This window comes from Castanea sativa, chromosome 9, assembly GCF_040712315.1.
Source record: "Castanea sativa cultivar Marrone di Chiusa Pesio chromosome 9, ASM4071231v1".
Lineage (NCBI taxonomy): Eukaryota > Viridiplantae > Streptophyta > Magnoliopsida > Fagales > Fagaceae > Castanea > Castanea sativa.
Genome location: NC_134021.1, coordinates 40,296,391 through 40,316,899, shown reverse-complemented (window position 1 = coordinate 40,316,899; position 20,509 = coordinate 40,296,391). Strand labels below are relative to the sequence as shown.

Below are 20,509 nucleotides of genomic sequence, written 5' to 3'. Positions count from 1 at the left end.
ATTTTTTATTTTTTATGAATGTATAATTTATGAGATTTTTTAATATATCAATGTGTATTTTTTGTTTTTTTCTCAAATAATGTAAGATCTTACGATTTATGATCCGATCCTATGATCCACGATCCTACGTAGGATCCCAAGTTTGACAATCTTGCTTCCAAATTATTTTGTACTTAATTTTGCCTTAATTATACTTCATTTTTTTTACCGAAAAGAAAATTTTGCTATAGGGCCAAACTAGAGTATGGAATGTGAAACTTGGGAATCTTCTTCCTGCTCGTTTGACATTGCTGTAAGTAGAGCTTTGGCCTGTAGAGTTTAGTAGAATAGTTTTTACAACATAAAACTTTAACTGAAAAGATCTTTAGCATTTCAAGTATTTGACAAACTATAGTAGATAATGCTTTAAAATTATAGATTTATAAAGCATGAACAATGAATTGTAAAATTCTTCCTAAAACTTAAAAATTCAGTTTTAAGGAACCCTCTTAAAGCCATTTAGCGAAGTTGTCAAACACTTTTCTGTTAATGCGTTATTAACTGGGAAAGAAGCAACGTAAAGCCACTCCAGTAGAGGGGCCAATTTAGCTAGATAATGCCATGCTGCTTTTGTGATCTAATGAATACTCTTTTCCACCTATCAAAAAAGAAAATGAAAAATGAATACTCTTTTTACAATATGTTATAGGTAAGGATAATCTCAGATGAGTCAATCCATTTTTCCAAAACATTATAGTTTTGAGAATCAGATCCAATAATATTTGCAAGCAAACACATCCTCAGAATAATTGCTTTTTGAATATGACATCCTCCACAAACAAAAAGAGAAGATTTTTATATTCTTAACAGATTGATAGGCTTCCAAGGTGGCGTTCATATGCAGCTTAATATGCAGAATTCTAATCCTGCTTTCTAACACTCATGTAATAGTTGACAAAAGTATCACCAATAGTGCGTTCGTTAAGTGTGTTTGTTTGACAATGTTGGAATCAAAGCATATATTCTTTGGACAAAGAAGCAAACTTAATGGCAGAACATTCTCATTAACTTTCATGCTTTCAAAGCTACATATTCCCTCTTCACCAAGTAAAGAACCCAAATAAAAAAGTAGTGTCTATGTCTGCTGGATTTACACACTTTTTTGATCTCAAACCTTTAAATTAGGCTTTCCTTTTACTTTATAATTTATGAGGTGGAGAACTCATGCTTGCGTGCAATGCAATAAGCTTTATCATTCATAAATAGAATCCAGTTCTAAAAATAAAAAATGTACCAAGATTGAAAAAAGCCAAGGGGGTGCAAGTGTAAACATAAGCTATTTCAATTCAACAAGTTAAAGCAAAAGGAATAAATGCTAAATCGGGTTCACAAAGAACAACAAACTGAACAGGCTTGTACTAGCTAAGCGAACCACGCTAATGCAATACATGTAACAAAAACTGAAAGGCCTACCGTGAAACCATTAGCTAACTCCCCTAGAAAAAGCCAACTTATAAGACATTATTTAAGTGCCGACCAAATCTTCCTTTCTATTCAATTGCCCCTTCCAAAACTAGATACGAGCTAGTATAAATACAATGACTCTGTGATAACCATTTAAGCACTACATAAAGGTTGATACCAGTGAATAAGACACATCACTAGCTAGCAGCTGTTTCTCTTCCCAAATGCCAAAGTCAGAGACACAACAAGAGACTCCACCTGCAGGTTCCTCCTAATACATCTCTCTCATTGATTCTTATTCATCAAGGGACACAATTAGAGTACTCACTTTTTATCTTGGTTGTTGTTGAAAGGATACCCAAATGGGAATCCCCCCAAAGGAAATAAATGCTGCACTCGGGGTAGCAAGAGCAAAGGAGACAGAGGCTTCATAGAGGGATGGTAAGTAACATCTTTTTTAGCAATTTAAGTAATGAGATGGAAGCAGTCACATACACAACCCCCTAAAAAAATTAAAATCAGAGGACAAAGTAGGCTTTTCTAACTAGATAATTTTGATCATTGGAACTAATGACCTCCACTTCATGAGGCGTAGTCAGCCAATTATGCTATCACCTTGGAGTAAGAGGAAGAGAGTATAGTGTCGAGAGTCTTGTAGCTCAACTAATTGGCACTTCCTGGTGTTTCCAACGGAGATATCTAGAGTTAAAATCCTCCCTACCTATTATAACTATTAAATTATAAGAAAAAGGGGGGGTGGGGGGGGGAATTATAGTAAACAAAAATGTTTCTAACTTGTATCATTAACTACAATGAAAAGTCCTGGATATTCTTCCCATTAATAGTTTTGGCTCACACAGCAATTGAGTACCAGAAAGCATCAGGTTTGGAAGCCATTCTTCCAATGGTGACTTGAAAAGCTGCAGCCCTACAAATTTTTTTTTTCTTCTAGTCCACTTTTTTTTCTCAATCTCCACGTAAACTAATCTTGTTTCATTTAATTCTTATTGATGCAGCCTTTTCGCTCTCTGCTGCTGTTGGCTCTGTGAAGAATGCTTCTAATTGATGCTTCTTGTTGTAAAAGAGGATTTCAATCAAGCAAAGCTATTATATCAGCTTACCAGTGTTGATCTGTCTTTTGTTTTTCGTTGGTTTTCTGACTATTGTTCTCTATGATTATATATTATAATAACATGTGAGTTGAAACCTAAATACGATCCTACATCAGCTACTTGATGCTGATTGTAGAAACATATTTCTCTACTCTCATCACTCCCTTTTCTTCCTTCATTCTTTCATATTAGTAAGTTTTATGTGCATAATGTTGTAATATTTTATGTAAGATGGTATAAAGTTGTAATGTTTTATGTAAGATGGTTTTGAAGAATGTTTTACATATATTATAGCATAATTGTTATATAACTTTGTTAGTAACGAGCTCTTCATAAGAAGCAACAATTATAAATTGCATACACATATCCATTATAATTATTTAGTTCAAGTAATGAGTAATAAAAAAAACAACTTTAGAGAAATATTGTAGAATAAAAGTTAATATAAAATGTGTCTTTCTCTTTTTCCTTAATTCTAAAACAAATACACTTATAGCACTCCCACATCAACATCTCAAACATCCATAGTCAATCATAGCCTTTAAAAAACCCACTAGTCCACAACATTCGAACTTAACATCAAAATCATAATTGCCGCTGTCACTTAATATAAAATGCAAGTCTCCTTCCCTGGTTGTAACCAACTCATACGAGTTAATATTAGATGGGACAACAATGTTGGAGCTAGGTAGGTGTCGTCGATAGATTAAAGGTAAATGACATCGTTTTTGGTCTGTATATTTGACATGGAAATATATAAGGGTTATGGGTAGGTATATATAAATGTGTTTTGTTTGTACATACGAGGGAGGAAAAGTCTTGAAACAATGAACCAAAGGAAACAATGAATATTTATTTTTTAATTTAAAAAGTTTTGAAACATTGAATTAAATGAAACAAGAAGTCAATATTTAATTTGCAAAGAATGCGTCACATGACTGAACCTTATGCTCTCCCACATGAGGTCTCTCTTTATATATTATATAAATTGATGACTGATTTTACTAAATTTATTTACAATGTCAAATTATCCTAAACCAAGAAATTAAATAAGGCATATTATTTCCATTGTAGAGCACAAAATCAATTCTGATTTGTGTAAAATCTGGACAGATTTCTGTGTAAAATCTGACTTAACCGGCACACTAGGTAATACCAAGCAAAAATTTGAACCATCATGCGACAAGTAGAACTAGATTCTTTGTAGTAACCACAAGGTTGAGTTTTCGATAAAATATCCTTTCCTTCCCCACTGGCTAGAGTTCTAGAAAGGCCATTGGCAAAGCTTGTGCCACCACTAAAAATAACTCGGGTGTTTGTTTTTTGCCAATTTCCATCCAGGTGTTGAAATTAACACTATGTTTGGTTGCACCTAGGGAAAGGGAAGAGAAAGTGAAATGAAAGGAAAGGAAAACGGAAAAATCTTCCTCTATGTGTGTTTGGATGTAGGAACAAAAGGAATGGAAACAAATTCTTTCCCTTGCTTGGTTTTCAAAAAAATGGAGAGCAAAATAAGTATTTTACTTTTATACCCTTGAATATATAACTTGTAAGAAGAATACAAGGCATATTTGTAATTTTATAATAAAAGTTAAAATAAACCCAAAATCCCTCTCCTTTCCCCTCTCTTTCCACCCAATTTGGGCTGATAGCAAAAGGGTTGGCCCCACAGAAATTATATCACTCCAAATCAACCCTCTCTTTTCTCTTCTCCCATCTAATCAAACTAAGGAAACTAAATCCCTTCTCTTCTCTTCCTCTATTTCTTCCAATCCAAACATAGTGTAAGTGTAAAAATTTAGACTACAACAAAAGGGAAGAACTTTCCTCTGTCCTTGATATTGCTCCCACTGATAATTTAAAGAAGTACTTGATTATCCCTATTATTCAAGGGAAGGCATACATGCAAAATTGAAAACAAAACTGCTCTTCCTTGCTGGGTGAATTACTCTTATGTCCTTGGTGATGAATTATGTAAGGTAATATGCAGCATTTCTGAAAATAAACTTGTGATGATCTATAGGATCTGAGTTCACTGAAGATGGGTTATATATAATGGCGATGAAAAATCTTTGACTAATTCTTGCCTGTTGATATAGTGATCAGTTAGGTTCACAAGGGATCAGTAAGAAGGGCAGAAAGTTGGGCACTCAGATTAGGAGGCTCTCCAATTGAGATCCAACTTCCAAGTGGAGATGTCTATAAGGACAAAGGCAGCTATCCAATAGTAATGATGACATTTAAAACCAGTTCAATTGTGATACTCAAATGAACTGGCCCATTTGTCTCACATACTAAAAAGATTGATATCCCACTTATGTTTACTTAATCCATCCAAGTTGTGACCCTTTCATAAGGAACGAATTCCTGTTGCTGCTTCAAAAATAGACTCTTAAACTTTTCTTCACCCTGTTTTTCTACTCTCCTCTTCAAGATCGAAATCCCACTGCAGCAAGATTTATTATGAGTGTGAAAAGATTGATAAATAGCATATTGAATCTTCTTGTCTTGCTTAGAGGAATAGTATGAAAAGGATTGGTTGGACATCCGAGAGATCAAGGAAGGAATGGTTTCATCTCAAAATCGTGTTCTTCTCCAACACAAAGAAATCTGATGTGGGAAAATTTAAGCCCAAAAAAGAATGCCATTAATCCACTGTCTTTTACTTTAGTCATTATTATGTCTTGAGTAATTTAAAAGGTCATGTGACCAGCATGTGACTTTTAATGAAGTTGGACAATTTGGATCTAATTGTTATATGTAAGTGAAGGGCTAGGATTCTAGGGCTAATAACAGATATTATGAATACTCTTTTGAGCCTTTCATAAAATTTCAGATTTAAGCCTAGAAACTAGAAATTGATATTTGATTGCTCCAACTTCAATCCTATTAAACCCTTCTTCTAGACTAGACCAAAGTTCTTGTCACCACCTCACATTCACTTGAAAAAGTACTAGTTTCATGCATTTAATGGGATTGTGTCACCTAACTTTTATACATTAATAAATAAGAATACTCAATTCAAACTGTTAAATAATTTTCTGAAAATCTCACCCTTCAGCAGCAACTAAATACTTGCTGAATTTTTTAACTTCACTTGATCGATGAATATGAATTTTATTCACCAATTTATGGTGACTTGGGTACAGCCATATCTAAAACAATATGCAAAATAAATGTACATTTTGCATCTCTAGAGTAAAAATCTCTATATGGTGCCACATCAGAACTCAACCAAAGTTGCATTCAATTATATTTATTTTTTATTCAGAAAAATTAACAAGTGGCAAATTTTACCCAAAAACAAAAAACCAGCACAACTAGTACTAGTTGGTAACTGCATTTTTATACAGAATTTAGAAAGAATATATTGTCAATAAAGTAGGAAAGCACCAAAGACCAAATGCTTGCTTATTTGTTATTATAGATAAACCTAACAGAAAACATCCTTATATCTCAAAGCTCCCCTTAATTTAATGTACAATGAATACAGGATTGCTAAAGATCCTCACAGCAATGAGTAGACACAAGGAAAAACAAAAATAAGATGCATTTGAATAAATTACAAAAACTACAGATGAATAACTAACCATCATAGCATGCTTCTCAAACAGTGTCTGATGATTGGAACAGCTTCTCCAGCTTGTTATTAGAAAGGATCATGTTGGGGTCCAATTCCCTTCGTGCTTTATTGTATGCATCCACTGGAAAACGCTTCCTTAGCCTTGCTTGGAGAGCTGCCAGCTCTTCTTTGTCCTTTGGAACCTGCATTGTGTGTGGATATATGAATTAAGAAGCAAATCCTTGTAGGGAGAGGAATGCTAGGATTTTTGAAGGAACCAAAAGATCAATTCAAGATTTAAAGATGTATTTCTTCCAGACTTTGTTTGGGTGGACAAATGCATCAAGTGTTTCTATTTTACTTCTTTGACTGATCTGCTTGATAGATGTAGTTTTTATACTTTTTAGTTATGTTTGTTCTCTCACTTACCTTAGTCCATGTCCTGTGTGCTTAGGCTCTTTGTATTGATTTTTTCTATCAATGAAGCTCATTTACTTATCAAAAAAGAAGAAAAATCCTTGTAATTTAACACCCTCTTGTTTCGACAGTTGGTTCACCAAGATTAAATCAGTGCAATCCTTTGAAGAATCAAACTTGATGAGCTACTCAAAGGTATCATGTTTTGTACATTTTAAGTTGGTTCACACTACTAGACTTTGTGGAATATCAAAAAGTTTGAAATAAATTTAAGCCAGAAAAAAGGCTCATTTCCTTCCAAGTTACCATGTGGGTGACTCTTCATTATTTGAAACAAGTCAAAAGTGCAGTTTTTCCATGATCCAATTAGTACCTCTATCTTAGCCCAATGTTCATAAGCAGAATACCGATCCCACAATCGTGACTGGGTCAGATGCCGGTAGTGGAAGAACTCTTCTGTTATTTCCTTTCTCTGGCGGGCATCCATTGTAGGCAGGTACATGATAATTCCAACCTGATGCACAATCAAAAGTACACTGACTATTTTTACTTATAAAAAAAAGTACATTGACTATTTTTTTTTATAAAAAGTAAAGTTTCATGCCACTATATTAAACAGGATGAAACATCACTTAAACACCACTTTTTTTATCGGTCAGTTTAACCCCACAAATTTATCAACAATTAAGCATATTATAACAAAGAATGTTAAGACCTAAGATTTCTGTATGATCGGATGGCTGCTTTAGAAAATATTACTTATTGTTCTTTCTTTTTTTGACAGGTTACTTATTTTTCTTTCTTAGAATTACTATATAATGACAGTGTAACCTTCTTTGTATCTTGTTCTGTTTCTTACAATAAATTTCTTTTTACATATATTATAAAAATAAAAAAAGAAGACGAAGAAGCATTTATAACTATCTATTTCGTCGTTAAATTTGGAGACCTGAAAGTTCAATAATTTTTTAGGTTTATTTCATAAGTACTAAGTTTTGGAAGTGTAATTTGTCCATTTGATTGATTCCAGAAATATAACAATCTATTGTAATTTCGAACAAGGCCAGTTTACGGTTTACCACAAGTGAACTTCATGTCTAAGCAATGTCATAATATTTTGACAAATAATCCTCACCCAGATAAGATCAGGAAGACTCTTGGATTCAACTTACTGTTCAAACTCTTAAAATTTTCTATTGCAGAAGGGTCAAAATCTCAGCTTGTCAAGAAATTGGAGTCATTCTAGTCAGAGCAGACTGTCAAAATATTTTAACAATGTAAAATTTAGCTTTCAGTTCCCAGTCACTCACCAGTAAGACATCTAAAAGGTATGAAAAAATAGTAATATACACAACAGACTACAACTACATAACATTATATCACCAATTTATGCATCATCATATAAATCGAAACGCTGTCCAAAACCTCAAAAAATATCTCAAATTGTGCTGAGGGTATGTTCAAGAGAGCAACGGCCACCCCAAAGCCCTCCTTTTGTATGATTTTTCAGGAAAAAAATTCTACAATTCAAACTTTAACCAGATCATACCAAGTACATACATTTACTTCACAAAATTTTAAATGAACCCCCCCCACCCCAAAAAAAAAAAAAAAAATTCCATATTAACATAAAACCAACATTCAAAATTAAGAAAGATGGAAACAAATTGGGTTAAAGCAAAGATGCAATTGAAATTTTACCCATGAGAATATATCATTCTCTCCAGAGCTTGAAGCTGGACTCATGGGACTCTTGCTGCGAGCTGTCCAACGCTGCTCTATTGGTGCAGGTGCAGGTATATCTTGCTTCTCTATGAGCTGCTTCAGATCTTCTATGAATTCAAGGTCTTTCATGCTTGGCTTGGCTAGCGTTCCCGCAGGGAAACATGTTTCAGAAACCCACTGTTGGCCACCACAATCAAAGCCCAATATTTCATCACTCCATCCCACTCTGTATCCCTCTGACTTCCTCCAGAACTCAGCCTCGGCTTGATTGATCTTTATAACATAGTCCTTGTTGAGAGGATCCATGGCAAGTAGTTTATCTCTCAACTCTGTAAATGAAAACTCATTTATGTCTGGTTCATTGCTGTCTGGAGATTCAGTTGTAATTTTTCTGCAAGTAACTAACGTAAGCAATTAATTGACAGAATCCAAGTAGCAGACAATAGCATGCTAACATGTAAATAAAATAGACAAAAGATGACAATATAAACATATATAACAGCTTAGCTCAAGCTTTTTTTAAACAGACAAACCAATAAAGCTGCAAACTGATCTAAGCTCTTCTAATTCAGATTGTGATTGGCTAGTCTAGCTGCTTGCTTCTATATTAATCAAGCTGAACTTGAACAGAAATCCTTTCTAATTATTTTTTCAAGCCAAGCTTTCAAATATTAGATAGCAATATATCTATATATCTCTGGAGTTTTTTCTTCAAATTGTCATGAATTCTTAGAGACTTAGTTGCCAACCTTACCAGGATAGTTAAATGAGAAGTTACTAAAAAAAATTGATAAGTGAAAACAAAAAATGAGAAGTTATAAAATTGATTGCAATTTAGTTTACACTCTTAACCCAAATAATAGTAGGTAGTGATTCAAGGTTAGCAAACTTAACCAATGTGATCAAGAAAAATTTCAACACAAACTCGCAAAGGAAGAGGAAACAAGCAATCATCCATAAAATTCTAAAAATTATTAGTTTCTTCTGACAAAGCCAAATAACTTCAGCACTCTTCCCACATATATGATCAACTACTCTTTCTATGCCCTTCACTAAGGACTATATTAAATGTCAGCAAGTAAAAAAGATCACATCAAAATAGAAGGAGAGAAGCAGTAAAATTATCGATTCACACTTAACAAGCTAGAATAAGTTTTCTTTATTACACATTAACAAAAGCAGACACCAGCCTTACCTGTATTTCTGGAGGGATTCCTTATAGAGATCTCGAACATGCTGTATGGCTTCATCACTACTATATTTGGGTGTGAACTTTGGGGGGCCTCTCCACTTTGAAACAGGATTGCACGTCACAACCACAACAGTGTCAGTATATGGAATATGTAGGTACTTCACATGCTTATTCTCAGATAGCAATTTCCTGCAAAAGGAAAGAAGCAGGAATATTAGTTGGAGAGTAACAAATTTAATCCTCCCTCATCCAATAATTGATTATAAATTATGCTACACCCACACACACACACAAAGAGAGAGAGAGAGAGAGAGAGAGAGAGAGAGAGAGAGAGAGAGAGAGAGAGAGAGAATATTCCATAAAGAAAGATGAAATAAGAGAGCATATTGCCTCTGAACCTTATCACAGAAATAGAGGTTGTTTAGCACCAGCCCACAGCCATCATAATAATTCAATTTTGTGATGCACAACTAAACCCTAGGTGCACTTCAAAATCCTCATTTCACAAGTCATCACAATAATAATCTTGTACTAATTGAACAAAGCATTTCTCCAGCACTTGCTCCAGATTATTTCACCTTTCAATACATCATGGTAAATTCGTATGCTCAAAAGTACTAGATTAATTATTCAAAGTACTGCTAGGTCTCAATCATTTAGTTGCTAGTTGCAAGCTATATCCACAAACCATAATGTTCTTACAATGAATGAAACAAAGAATTTGCACATTAAACAAGCTGGTGATTACTTGTGGTTTTTCTTGATTTCTTTCACATTTGAGACAGTTGTGTGCTCCACAAGCTCCTGTCTCTCAACACATTGGATTGTGACTTCAGCTACCACACCAAGAGCGCCTAGACCACAACGAGCTAAATAAAACAGCTCCGGATCTTTCTCTTTTGAAACCTCTATTGTCCCCTTGGCAGGAGTTACCAGTTTCATGCTGATGACCTGCTCATCAATGGGAGGCAGTCTTGCACCAGTACCATGTGCCCCAACCTAATGACATGTAAATTTTTAAAAAGCTTAGAACCAAACTACACATAAAAAAGACATACCTTACTGCAATATGCTTTTACAGACTAACTACTTGTCAACTAAATTCTGTCTTCACCCGCTTTTGATTTTTATATGTTTTTCTTTTCTTCCTTGTTTTATCACCAGAAATTGCAAGTGTGATGTTGACAATCTCAAACTCTATTTTGCATAGCAGTGCCACAAAATTATAACTGCTCATTAGTTTCAAACTCTGATGTTCAAAACACAAGTACATTCTTAAAGATGAAAGACAACTACAAGATTCCTATGAAAAATAAAGTCACTATAGGCTCACATTCTTGGATTTACATTTTCATGAAATGGACGGGATATGAAAGTTTCCTGAGAATAACGTACATACACACACTACTGTAAGAAGATAAACCCAGTCTGTATCAGAACCAGGGCTAAAATATATGCACAGACAGATGTGAATCGCACTCTGGTGTGGTTAGAGAGCCGCATGGGGTGGGGCTTTGGAAGCACATCAGGATGGGATGGAACCATTTTGTGTTTTTCATTCGGTTTGAGGTGGGAAATGGTTCCCAAATTCTATTCTGGAAACATCATTGGGATGGAAGTAAAACATTTCAAGGCAGATATCTGGAGTTATTCAGATTTTTTAGAGATAAGAGATGCTCGGGTTTCAGATTATATGGAGTGGGTAAATGATAAAGTACATTGAAAACCTATGTTTACAAGCGAGGCACAAGACTGGGAGTTGGAGTCAATGGCTCAATTCTTGGATGATCTGTATACTGCACAGGTTACTCCTAATGCTTATGATAAATTGGTTTCGATTTCTTCTTCCAAAGAAGGATTTCAGACAGAGCTATTATAGGGCGCTTCAAGCAGGTGCTAAGGTTACTTCCCCATTCCCTTTGAAGTGTGTATGGAAGTCTATCTCCCCTCCTAGAGTATCCTTTTTCGGTTTGGGAGGCGGCCCTAAGAAAAATTTTGGTGACTAACCACTTCTGATGGAGTGGTTTTGTTATTGCGGATTAGTGTTGTTCATGTAAATTTGATGGGGAATCTGTTAGTCATCTGTTGCTGCATTGTCCTTTTGTTTCTGACTTGTGGGTGATCATTTTTTATCTAGTCGGGATTGATTGGGTCATGCCAAATTCTGTTGCCGCCATGCTGAAATCTTAGGATGGAGTAAGGGGAGGTCAAAGATGTGTGAAAATTTGGAGGGAAGTTCTGGCATGTCATAGTGGTATATTTGGAGGGAACGAAATTGTCGCACATTCGAGGGAAAGAAGCTATCTCCGTCAAATCTCAAGTTTCTCTTTTTGAAGACTCTATTCGAAGGGGCATCACAGTCTCTTACCCTCTCTATGTACTCTTTAATGGAGTTTCTTGATCCTTCACGCATTTGTTGTTGATACAAAGGTTGTGATATTTCTTGCTATGTTCTTGTTTTCTCTCTGCTTTTTTATTTATTTATTTATTTTTAACTTTTAGTATACTTCCTGCATACGTTTTTTTATCAGTTTTCCAGGGCTACTTTGCAAACTAGATGTTGAGAAGGCTTTTGACCATGTAAACTGGGAATTTCTTATGCAATTGCTAGAACGGGGTGGGTTCTCTACTAAGTGGAGGCGGTGGACTTTCTTTTGTCTATCTACAGTTCACTTCTCTATTCTGATTAATGACTCTCCTTGTGGGTTTTTTGAGAGCTCCAAAGGGTTGAGACAAGGTGACCTATTGTCTCCTTTGCTGTTTGTCTTGGTTATGGAAGCCCTTGGAAGAATGTTGGATAAAGTTGTCCATGAAGGTCGCATGTCAGGCTTTAGTGTGGTCAATTTAGATGGAAGATCCTTGGCAGTGTCTCATCTCCTTTTTGAGGACGACACTATAATTTTTTGTGATGCTGATCTAGATCAGATTTTGTTTCTCCGTATGATCCTTATTTGGTTTGAGGCGGTCTCTGGTCTAAAGATAAATTTGAGCAAGTTAAAGTTGGTTCCTATTGGTGTGGCGCATAATTTTGACTTACTATTGAATGTCCTTGGCTACAAGCAAGGTACTCTTCCAATGAAATATTTGGGTCGTCCTTTGGGAGCTAAATTCAAGGATAAGACAACATGGAACCCAATTCAAGAAAAGATGGAATGGAGATTTGCGGGATGGAAACGTTTGTACTTATCCAAAGGAGGTATAGTCACTTTAATTAAAAGCACTCTATCTAATTTACCCACTTATTTTCTATCTTTATTTCCTATACTTGCTATTGTGGCTAACCGAATTGAGAAACTTCAGCAGAATTTCTTATGGGGTGGCATTGGTAATGAACCCAAATTTCATTTGGTTAAATGGGCCTACTACTTGTTCTCCCATTTCTTCGGGTGGCTTGGGGATAAGGAAGGTAAGACTTTTTAATGAAACTTTGCTTGGGAAGTGGCTATGGAAATTTGGGATTAAGAAGGCTGCCCTTTAGAGGCAAGTGATAGAGGAGAAATATGACAGCACATGGGGTGGCTGGTGTACTAGGTTTGTTAATGGTCCATATGGTGTTGGTTTGTGGAAATATAGGGGGTGTTTGGAAGAGTAATTTGAGTTAGGTTGTTTGAGTGTTTTTGATATACATGTGGGTGAAAATGTGTGTAATGTTGTTTAAAATGTGTTAAAATTATGCTGCCAAACACCCCTTTAATAGTCGGGAATGGCCTTCTTTTTCTTGTCACATTCTATATGATATTGGGGATGGTTCTAGAGCGAAATTTTGGCAAGACCGTTTGTGTGGTGAGACATCTCTTACAGTCAGCTATCCTGAATTGTTTAGATTTTGTTGAGATAAGGAGGCTAGTGTGGCTAAGCTTATGAAGTCCATTAATGGAGTCCTCTTTTGGGATGAAAGTTTCTTTAGGGGTATGCATGCTCGGGAGAGGCTATGTCAAGTTTCATGGATACCATATATGGTTCTTTAGTAAGGGGGTTTGGTGAGGATAAAATATTTTGGAAACCTGATAGAGATAGGGGTTCATGGTTAAGGATTATTATAGTATTTTAGTGGGATCTAATGACTACTGTTTTCCTTGAAAAAGTATTTGGAAACAAAAGATTCCTTCTCGAGTGGCTTTCTTTGTTTGGACTGCTGCTTTAGGGAAATGCTTAATGATTGACAATTTACGAAAAATGAAGGTTTGGATATTGGATTGGTGCTGCATGTGCAAGTGTAATTATGAATCAATTGACCATCTCTTTCTTCATTGTTCGGTTGCTATGGATTTGTGATCTATGGCGTTTGGTTTATTTGGAGTAAGCTTGGTTATGTCGCAATCTGTTGTGGGGCTTCTAGTTTGTTGGCAAGGCAGGTTTGGTCGTCATCGAAATGGGTATAAATGGTTGATTGTTCTCCATTGCTTATTGTGGTGTCTTTGAAGGGAGAGAAATAGAAGGTGTTTTGAAAATAATGAGAGATTCATACCAGACCTCAAGTTATTTTTCTTTAGAACTTTATTGGATTGGTTGGCTGCTATACGAAACCAATCATTCTTTTCTTTTCTTGATTTCTTAGATTCTTGTAATTTTTGTTCTTGATTTGTTTGACCACTTGTACGCTCTATGGTACTAGGGTGTTCCATTTTTTATTATCAATAAAACTTATTACTTATCAAAATTTATTTTCTTATAAATTCAAAGGCTTCTCTCTTTTTCTTTTCTTTTTTTTGATAGGTAGTATGAGTAATATTATTGATGAAACAGTAAAAAAGAAACATACAATGGGTTTGAGGATGAACAACAGCAAAGCACAAACATAAAATTAAAAAAAAAAAAATAGAACAGCAAACAGGAAACTAAATTCAAAGGCTACTCAATTCTTTCTTAGCTATCTTCCTCAGTCCCCTGTTCTCACATGCTCTACAATACAGTTAATTCTCCTCACATGATCAATCATTCTTTTTAAACATGAATAGTTCCATAAGTGAAAAGGGGCACTAACATCACATCAGAGTGTGTTTCCAGAGTTGATGACTAAAACACATTCCTACGCTAATAACCCAGCTTTTTCTAATAGTAGATCCATTTCTTTCCCAAACCTTCCATTATATTAATAGAATGTGCCAATACATTTGCTAAACATTTCCTCATTCTCACCTTCAACATGCATTTGCTAATACCTCCATTTCACAAATGGACAATTCCTCCATTTCCTCATTCTCACCTTCAACATGCATTTGCTAATACACGTGCCAATACTAAAAGTAAACAGCTGCTAAGGAGAGATTGTACAAGTTGAGAATCTGGTCAACTTGAATACATTCTTCCTACCACAAGAAGAAAAGATATACAACGAGCAATCTTTTTTTTTTTTTTTTTTAATAAATCCTGGGGTGTAGCTTTTTCTGAAAGCTGATTTTAGCAAATGTTGATTAAAGTGTAGTTATACTGAGAAAAAAGTGAGGCTTTAAAACTATAAGATAGAAAACCAAAAAAAAATGTAGCTAAACAGAGACACGATCTCCCACCAAGCATGCAAATGAATGAAACCAACACAAACCCAATAGGTGAAACCCTAGGAAAGTAGCAACCTTTAATTTTTTTTGAATTGCCTTCAATCTCAAGCAAGTACTATATAAATGAATTGAAACCTTAAAAAACAAAAAAAAACAAAATCATTTCCCACCAAACCCAACACGCGAATATATCAAAACCAACACAAACACAAACCCAATAACATAAACAAGCCCACCTGCAAAATAATGAAACCTCAAAAACACTCATTTCTCACCAAAACCAACATGCAAAACTAACACAAACCAAATAGGAAAAGCATAAAAAATAAAAAAAAAAACAGCAAACTTTTGTTTTAAAGGCTACCTTCAATCAACATCAAGAAAGCAATATATAATTGAATTGAAACCTCAAAAAAAAAAACACTCATTTACCAGCAAAACCCAACAAGCAAAAATATATGAAACAAACCCAAAAACCTTGATCCCAGATAAACCCAATACCAAAAAAAAAAAAATCCCACCTGAACAATGCCACCAATCTGCTGCTCTCTAATGGAAGCAAAATTCTGCAAAGTAAGCCCAGAATCCTTAATCCCATCAACCAATTGCTGAACCCTTATCCCAGCTTCAACTCTCACAGTCTTCTTCCCTTTATCCACTTCCAAAACCTTATCCATCAACGCCAAGTTCACCATCCCAGCTCTGGATAACCCGATCCCATTCGGGGAAAGCCCCGACCCGACCGGCCTAATCCGGGTCTTAGCTTTATGAGCTTCCTTAACCACATTCTCCAGCTGTTGGAGATTCTCGGGTTGGTGAAAAACCCGGGTTTGGACCTCGTGGGTCCCACTCCAGTTGGAGACAGTGTGGAGGTCGTCGGGCAATGGGGCGTAGCGGAAGAATTGGGCTTTTTTGTGCTTGGCGTTTTCGGGGAATGGGAAGGAGTAGTAGGTGGCGACGCCGCAGAAGAAGACGAGAGCTGTGTAGCCGAGGTATTTGCGGAGCTCTGAGGTGGTGGAGGAAGCGATGGGTGTTGGGGTGGTGGTGGTGGTGGTGCAGAAGGTTCGTCTGGGTGTGGTGGCGGTGGTGGTGGCGGTGGAGGTGGAGGAGGTGAGGGGTTTGAGGAGGTGGTGGTGGTGGTGGAGAGAAGAAGGGTGAGAGCGTTTGAGAATGAGAGCTCTGAGCATTTTTGGGAGTGTCTGTGGGGTTTAGGAGTGGTTTCAGGAGAAGGGGAGATGGGTTTTTATCATTTTTCTTTTTGTTGAGAGATAACCTGTAAAAAAAAGTGTAAAAAGGCTGTAGTGTTTTATTTGGTAAATTACACTGATAAATATTTTGTATTTCTCATATAAATAAATAAACAAATTAAATTTGGAATTCTTTTTTTTTTAATTTGAAAACTGAAAGAGTTGAGATTTTTTTTTTTTCAATTAATACTAAAAAGAGATTCCTTTCTCAATTTTTTTTTTAAAAAATAAATATACAAAAGTTTTGTAGTTGAATTGGTACCTTTCGAGTGGCAGGATTAGAAGCATATTGTAATTATCTCTCAAAAAAAATTATAGAGAGTTTGATCATGGGTTTAAAAACTCTTTTTAGTCCTAATGAAGTTGAATCCTATGTTGCTTAAGTGAGTGTCCCAAGTTTGGTTCATATGGAGAGATGTCACTCTTTATTGTAACTATGCGTTTTTTCTTCCATGGTCAAGTAAGGGGAGAAGCAAAGTCATGAGGGCCTAATGAAGGATAAAATACACCATGTATGGGGTCTACATCCATGTGATATAGAGGAAACATGCATCTAATGCATAATATACCTCCTCTTAACGAAGTCAAAACAAATTTTAAAATATTAAAATTTTATTACTAAGAATATTTATAAAATAAAATAAATTTTTTTTGCTATAAATGTACTTCATTATTAAAGTTTCAAAATTTTTAAAAATATTATTTTCATCAAAATTTTATCATTAAAGATATTTATAAAATTTTAAGAAAAATTATTGCTATAAATATTTAAAACTTTTCCATTCAAAAAATGCAATATCACTTAGGAAAATTCCTTAAACTCACTGGTTGGTAAATTCATAAAACTACAAATGTGTACTAAATCTTCCTAATATATTTGAAAAAAGGAAATTTCGGTGTTGCAATATATTAGTGTTTATTAATATGCTCTCCTCTCTCTCTTATCACTAGTGTACCTAACGTAGGGAGTAAAAAAGAAAGAGAATTTAGGACTTTTTGCCAGGTTGTTGTTATTTTTTATACTAAGAAAAAGTTTGCGATCATTTATTTACGATATAATTATTAGAAGTAAAAAGAAAAGGGTAAATGCTTTGCTTTCTTCAACTTGGCAGCTTATATCTTGTCTCTCTCCCTCTCTCTCTCTCTATCATGTTTTTATTTATTTATAATTTTTGTTGTTATTATTTATTTAGAGGAAGGAGACACTGAGAGAAGGTCACATTGTCAATTTATTGAATCTTAAAAGATTCTTAATAACGATTATAACATTCAAAGCGTGCATTTTGGCAGTATCTGTTAAAAAGTCTCCTGATAATCACGTAGTTGTGGGTTTTTATGATAACTTGACAATTTTTTCTTTTAGAAGAGTAATTCTTAAGTACTCTCGGAGCACGAAGAATGGTGCTCCTTCCTCTCACATTCATAGTGGGGTCTGCTCATTAAATTCATGGTGGGGTCTACCATGAATGTGAAAGGAGGGAGCATCATTTCACTATACTCCGGGAGTACCTAATAATTTTCCCTTTTAGAATACTTTTTTTTTTTTGATATTTACTACAGTAAGTTTCTTTAAAAAATCTTCTCTCATTTCTCTGTGCATTTGTTAATAATAATTTGACAATGAATTAAAGATTTAAACCATAAATACCTCAATTGTAAAAATTAGGAAATATCAAAGAACCATAAGACTTTGCACTTGTAATTGTGAGTTAGACAAAGTGTCATTGATTTTTTTTTTTTTTTTTTGCCCCTTATTTTATAAGTTATTTTTTTCCGTATTACTAAGCAAAAAAAAAAAAAATGATTTGGTCATATCATATAAAATCTGACCATTAAAGGTGAAAAAACCGTACACCTATAAATATTATACCCAATTTCACATGTGGATAACCATGTAGAGAGTTTCCCCTAATATTTGGAAATGTTTTAAATTGTAATCGATGTTCTTCATTGGGTCCATTTGATTGGGCATTTTGGAAGCTTTAAAAGCGAGTTTTGAAAACTCAGAACTCTATTTCGTAATAACTCCTAATAGCTTTTTCACAAACACTCATTTTAAACCAAATATATGGTTTTGCAACCGTTTATATAAACGTACCCTTTATCATAGAAGAAGATGGTAGTAACTTATGTCTTATTTAATACCAGAGCATTTATTCTCAAAATAAATCTCGAGGATATCCCTATCGAGCACAAATCCAAGTCCACACACAGCCTAGACAAAATAATCCAGTTCAAACGACATCATTTCCTAATATTTCTTTGGTCACATTTATTGGATTTTGTTAAGAATCCAATTCCATAATGTAACATAACAACATTGGAAATTTACATGATCCATGCCATATTGATCAGCCCCATGAAAATGGTAAATTTCCCTGGTACAACTGTCATAAGAACTGTTAGGGAGCAACAAGATAATTATGCTATAGGATCCTAGGAATTCTCTAATTCATAGAGTTGGATCTTCATTCTCTGGTTCAAATTCTGGTTCTTCTTCCCCTGCTGAAAAGAAAAGTTCATCATCTGAATAAGAATTCTCCATTGCAATAGGCTTTTCTTTCTCTGGCATAGGCTCCTCTGCATCATGTTCCTTTGTTACACTCTCTTCCTTATCTACAGGAGGCGTCTCTTTCTCAAAAACACCATTCTTCTTGTCTTTACTCTTTTTTCTGATGACAATATTTTGGTGCAAAACTGAAGAAAATAATAGAAGAAATCGTGTTATTACCATTAGGCAGCAGGAGCACTTGAAATCATTTGAAGATGTGCATGCAAAATAAGAGAAACAAATTTTAGGAGTGAAGAAAAAATATATTATAAATAGCCAATTACCTTGACCAGTGTTCTTTGATTTGCCGCAGCCCATGACTTCCTCTCTAAGAGATAGACACACAAGTACACCCAAATAGTGATTGGAGCTTTAAATAGAGGTTGGTTCTTGATATGGTACTTTCCCTTGGGTAATGATATGATCAATGGCATTCACGAATCCAATTAAGCAAATTTGCTGATTCATATTTCATGCACACCTGGACGTACAATGCACATGAAGAGAGATCGAACACTTGGATTATAATGGTTAATATTAACTGTACCTTTAGAAAATTAGCTATATGGAAACGTGCATAGGTATAGTATACCTTAGTTTTAAATTTTTGTTTTATTTGTTACTAAACTTTTAAATTTGAGGATAACAAAGGGATATTGTTGTGATTTTATTTTGTTCTTAATATTGGTCATAACGATCTTATTGGTGCATTACATTTTGCGTTTAGTACTTTAGTCTGAAATTTAATTATGACAAGATAATTTTGTCAAATTTTAATATGGGTAGTTTTTTTTTTTTTTTTTTTAATTTGAGAAACACACACACACACATATATATATATGCATAGTTTTAACAGTGCCGTTAAAAAACAATTTTATGTCAATAAAGTCAGCTTTCTGTCAGATTTTTAACTAATTTTATAAGATATAAAACTAATAAAGTCAACTTTTTGAACTTTTTAATACTATTTTTAATTATTTTATCAATTTATACTAATTTTTTATTAGATCGACCCCACAATAAATCATCCTTAACGAACACCTCACATAGTGCCCATTTACATTTCCCTTTTAATATTATTTCTCTTTATTATACTTTTTAATTTGCAGATGACGAAACCAAGGAAAAACCTCTGCCATCTGTGCCTTCCACACTCCGGAGACCATTAAGACACCCCATTTCAACAAATCCTTTGTGTATGTTATTTGTTCTCATTTCCCAAGACCAGTGCCTGTTACAAGGGGCAAGCAAAAACAGCAAGTCATTCATATTAACATTTAACAAGCCCAAAAACTCATCAAACACCACTCCTTGTTCGTCTTCACTACCCTGTCTCCTAAAATCTCAGACACAGCTTCCTTCTCTCTCTCCAAGCACCTCCTCTCCTCCCCACATCCCAAACCCTCCAGAGTCCAGACTCCCCAAACACTCCCCCCACTCCCACAACCTCATCCTCCTCTCCCCAACCCCTCCCTCCACCACAACTTGCTCCATAGACTTCAAGAATCAGGAAGGTTTTTAGAACATACTTTTGTATGATGACTGTCTATTATTTGGACAGAATTCATTGTAATTTACCAAATTTTGCGGAAAACTAATTAAAGAATAAATGGCTACTGTTTAATGAAGCATCATCCAATCCATCATTTCATATCTATGGTTGAGGTCAAAACCAGAGGTTCAAAAGAATTATAACAGGTGAATGTAAGTACGATGGTCTTATGATAAATGCACTACGATTAGCTAGGTTGAATCCAGGATG

General features: G+C 34.8%; 1 protein-coding gene and 1 long non-coding RNA gene across 2 annotated transcripts; one reads left to right on the top strand and one right to left on the bottom strand.

The window, feature by feature from the left end:
• Positions 1-250: 250 nt before the first annotated feature.
• On the bottom strand, positions 251-16,178 carry LOC142610358 (L-galactono-1,4-lactone dehydrogenase, mitochondrial). The gene is made up of 7 exons (XM_075782161.1): positions 15,471-16,178; positions 10,200-10,450; positions 9,455-9,640; positions 8,236-8,650; positions 6,908-7,048; positions 6,146-6,320; positions 251-637 (listed from the first exon to the last, which is right to left on the bottom strand). Exons 1-6 carry the CDS (start codon positions 16,134-16,136, stop codon positions 6,162-6,164), a joined length of 1,818 nt encoding a protein of 605 aa, XP_075638276.1. The 5' UTR covers positions 16,137-16,178; the 3' UTR covers positions 251-637; positions 6,146-6,161.
• Positions 1,270-2,865, top strand: LOC142610359 (uncharacterized). Its single transcript, XR_012839816.1, has 3 exons — positions 1,270-1,707; positions 1,797-1,884; positions 2,460-2,865. It is a non-coding gene; the product is annotated as an uncharacterized LOC142610359 (long non-coding RNA).
• Positions 16,179-20,509: the final 4,331 nt, after the last annotated feature.

Coding starts and splice junctions, on each gene's coding strand:
- LOC142610358 (XM_075782161.1), bottom strand. CDS start 16,136: ATGCTCAGAGCTCTCATTCTCAAACGCTCTCACCCTTCTTCTCTCCAC. Junction 9,641..10,199: donor GAAATCAAGAAAAACCACAA/GTAATCACCAGC, acceptor TTCCTTTTGCAG/GAAATTGCTATCTGAGAATA. Junction 6,321..6,907: donor AACATTGGGCTAAGATAGAG/GTACTAATTGGA, acceptor CACACAATGCAG/GTTCCAAAGGACAAAGAAGA.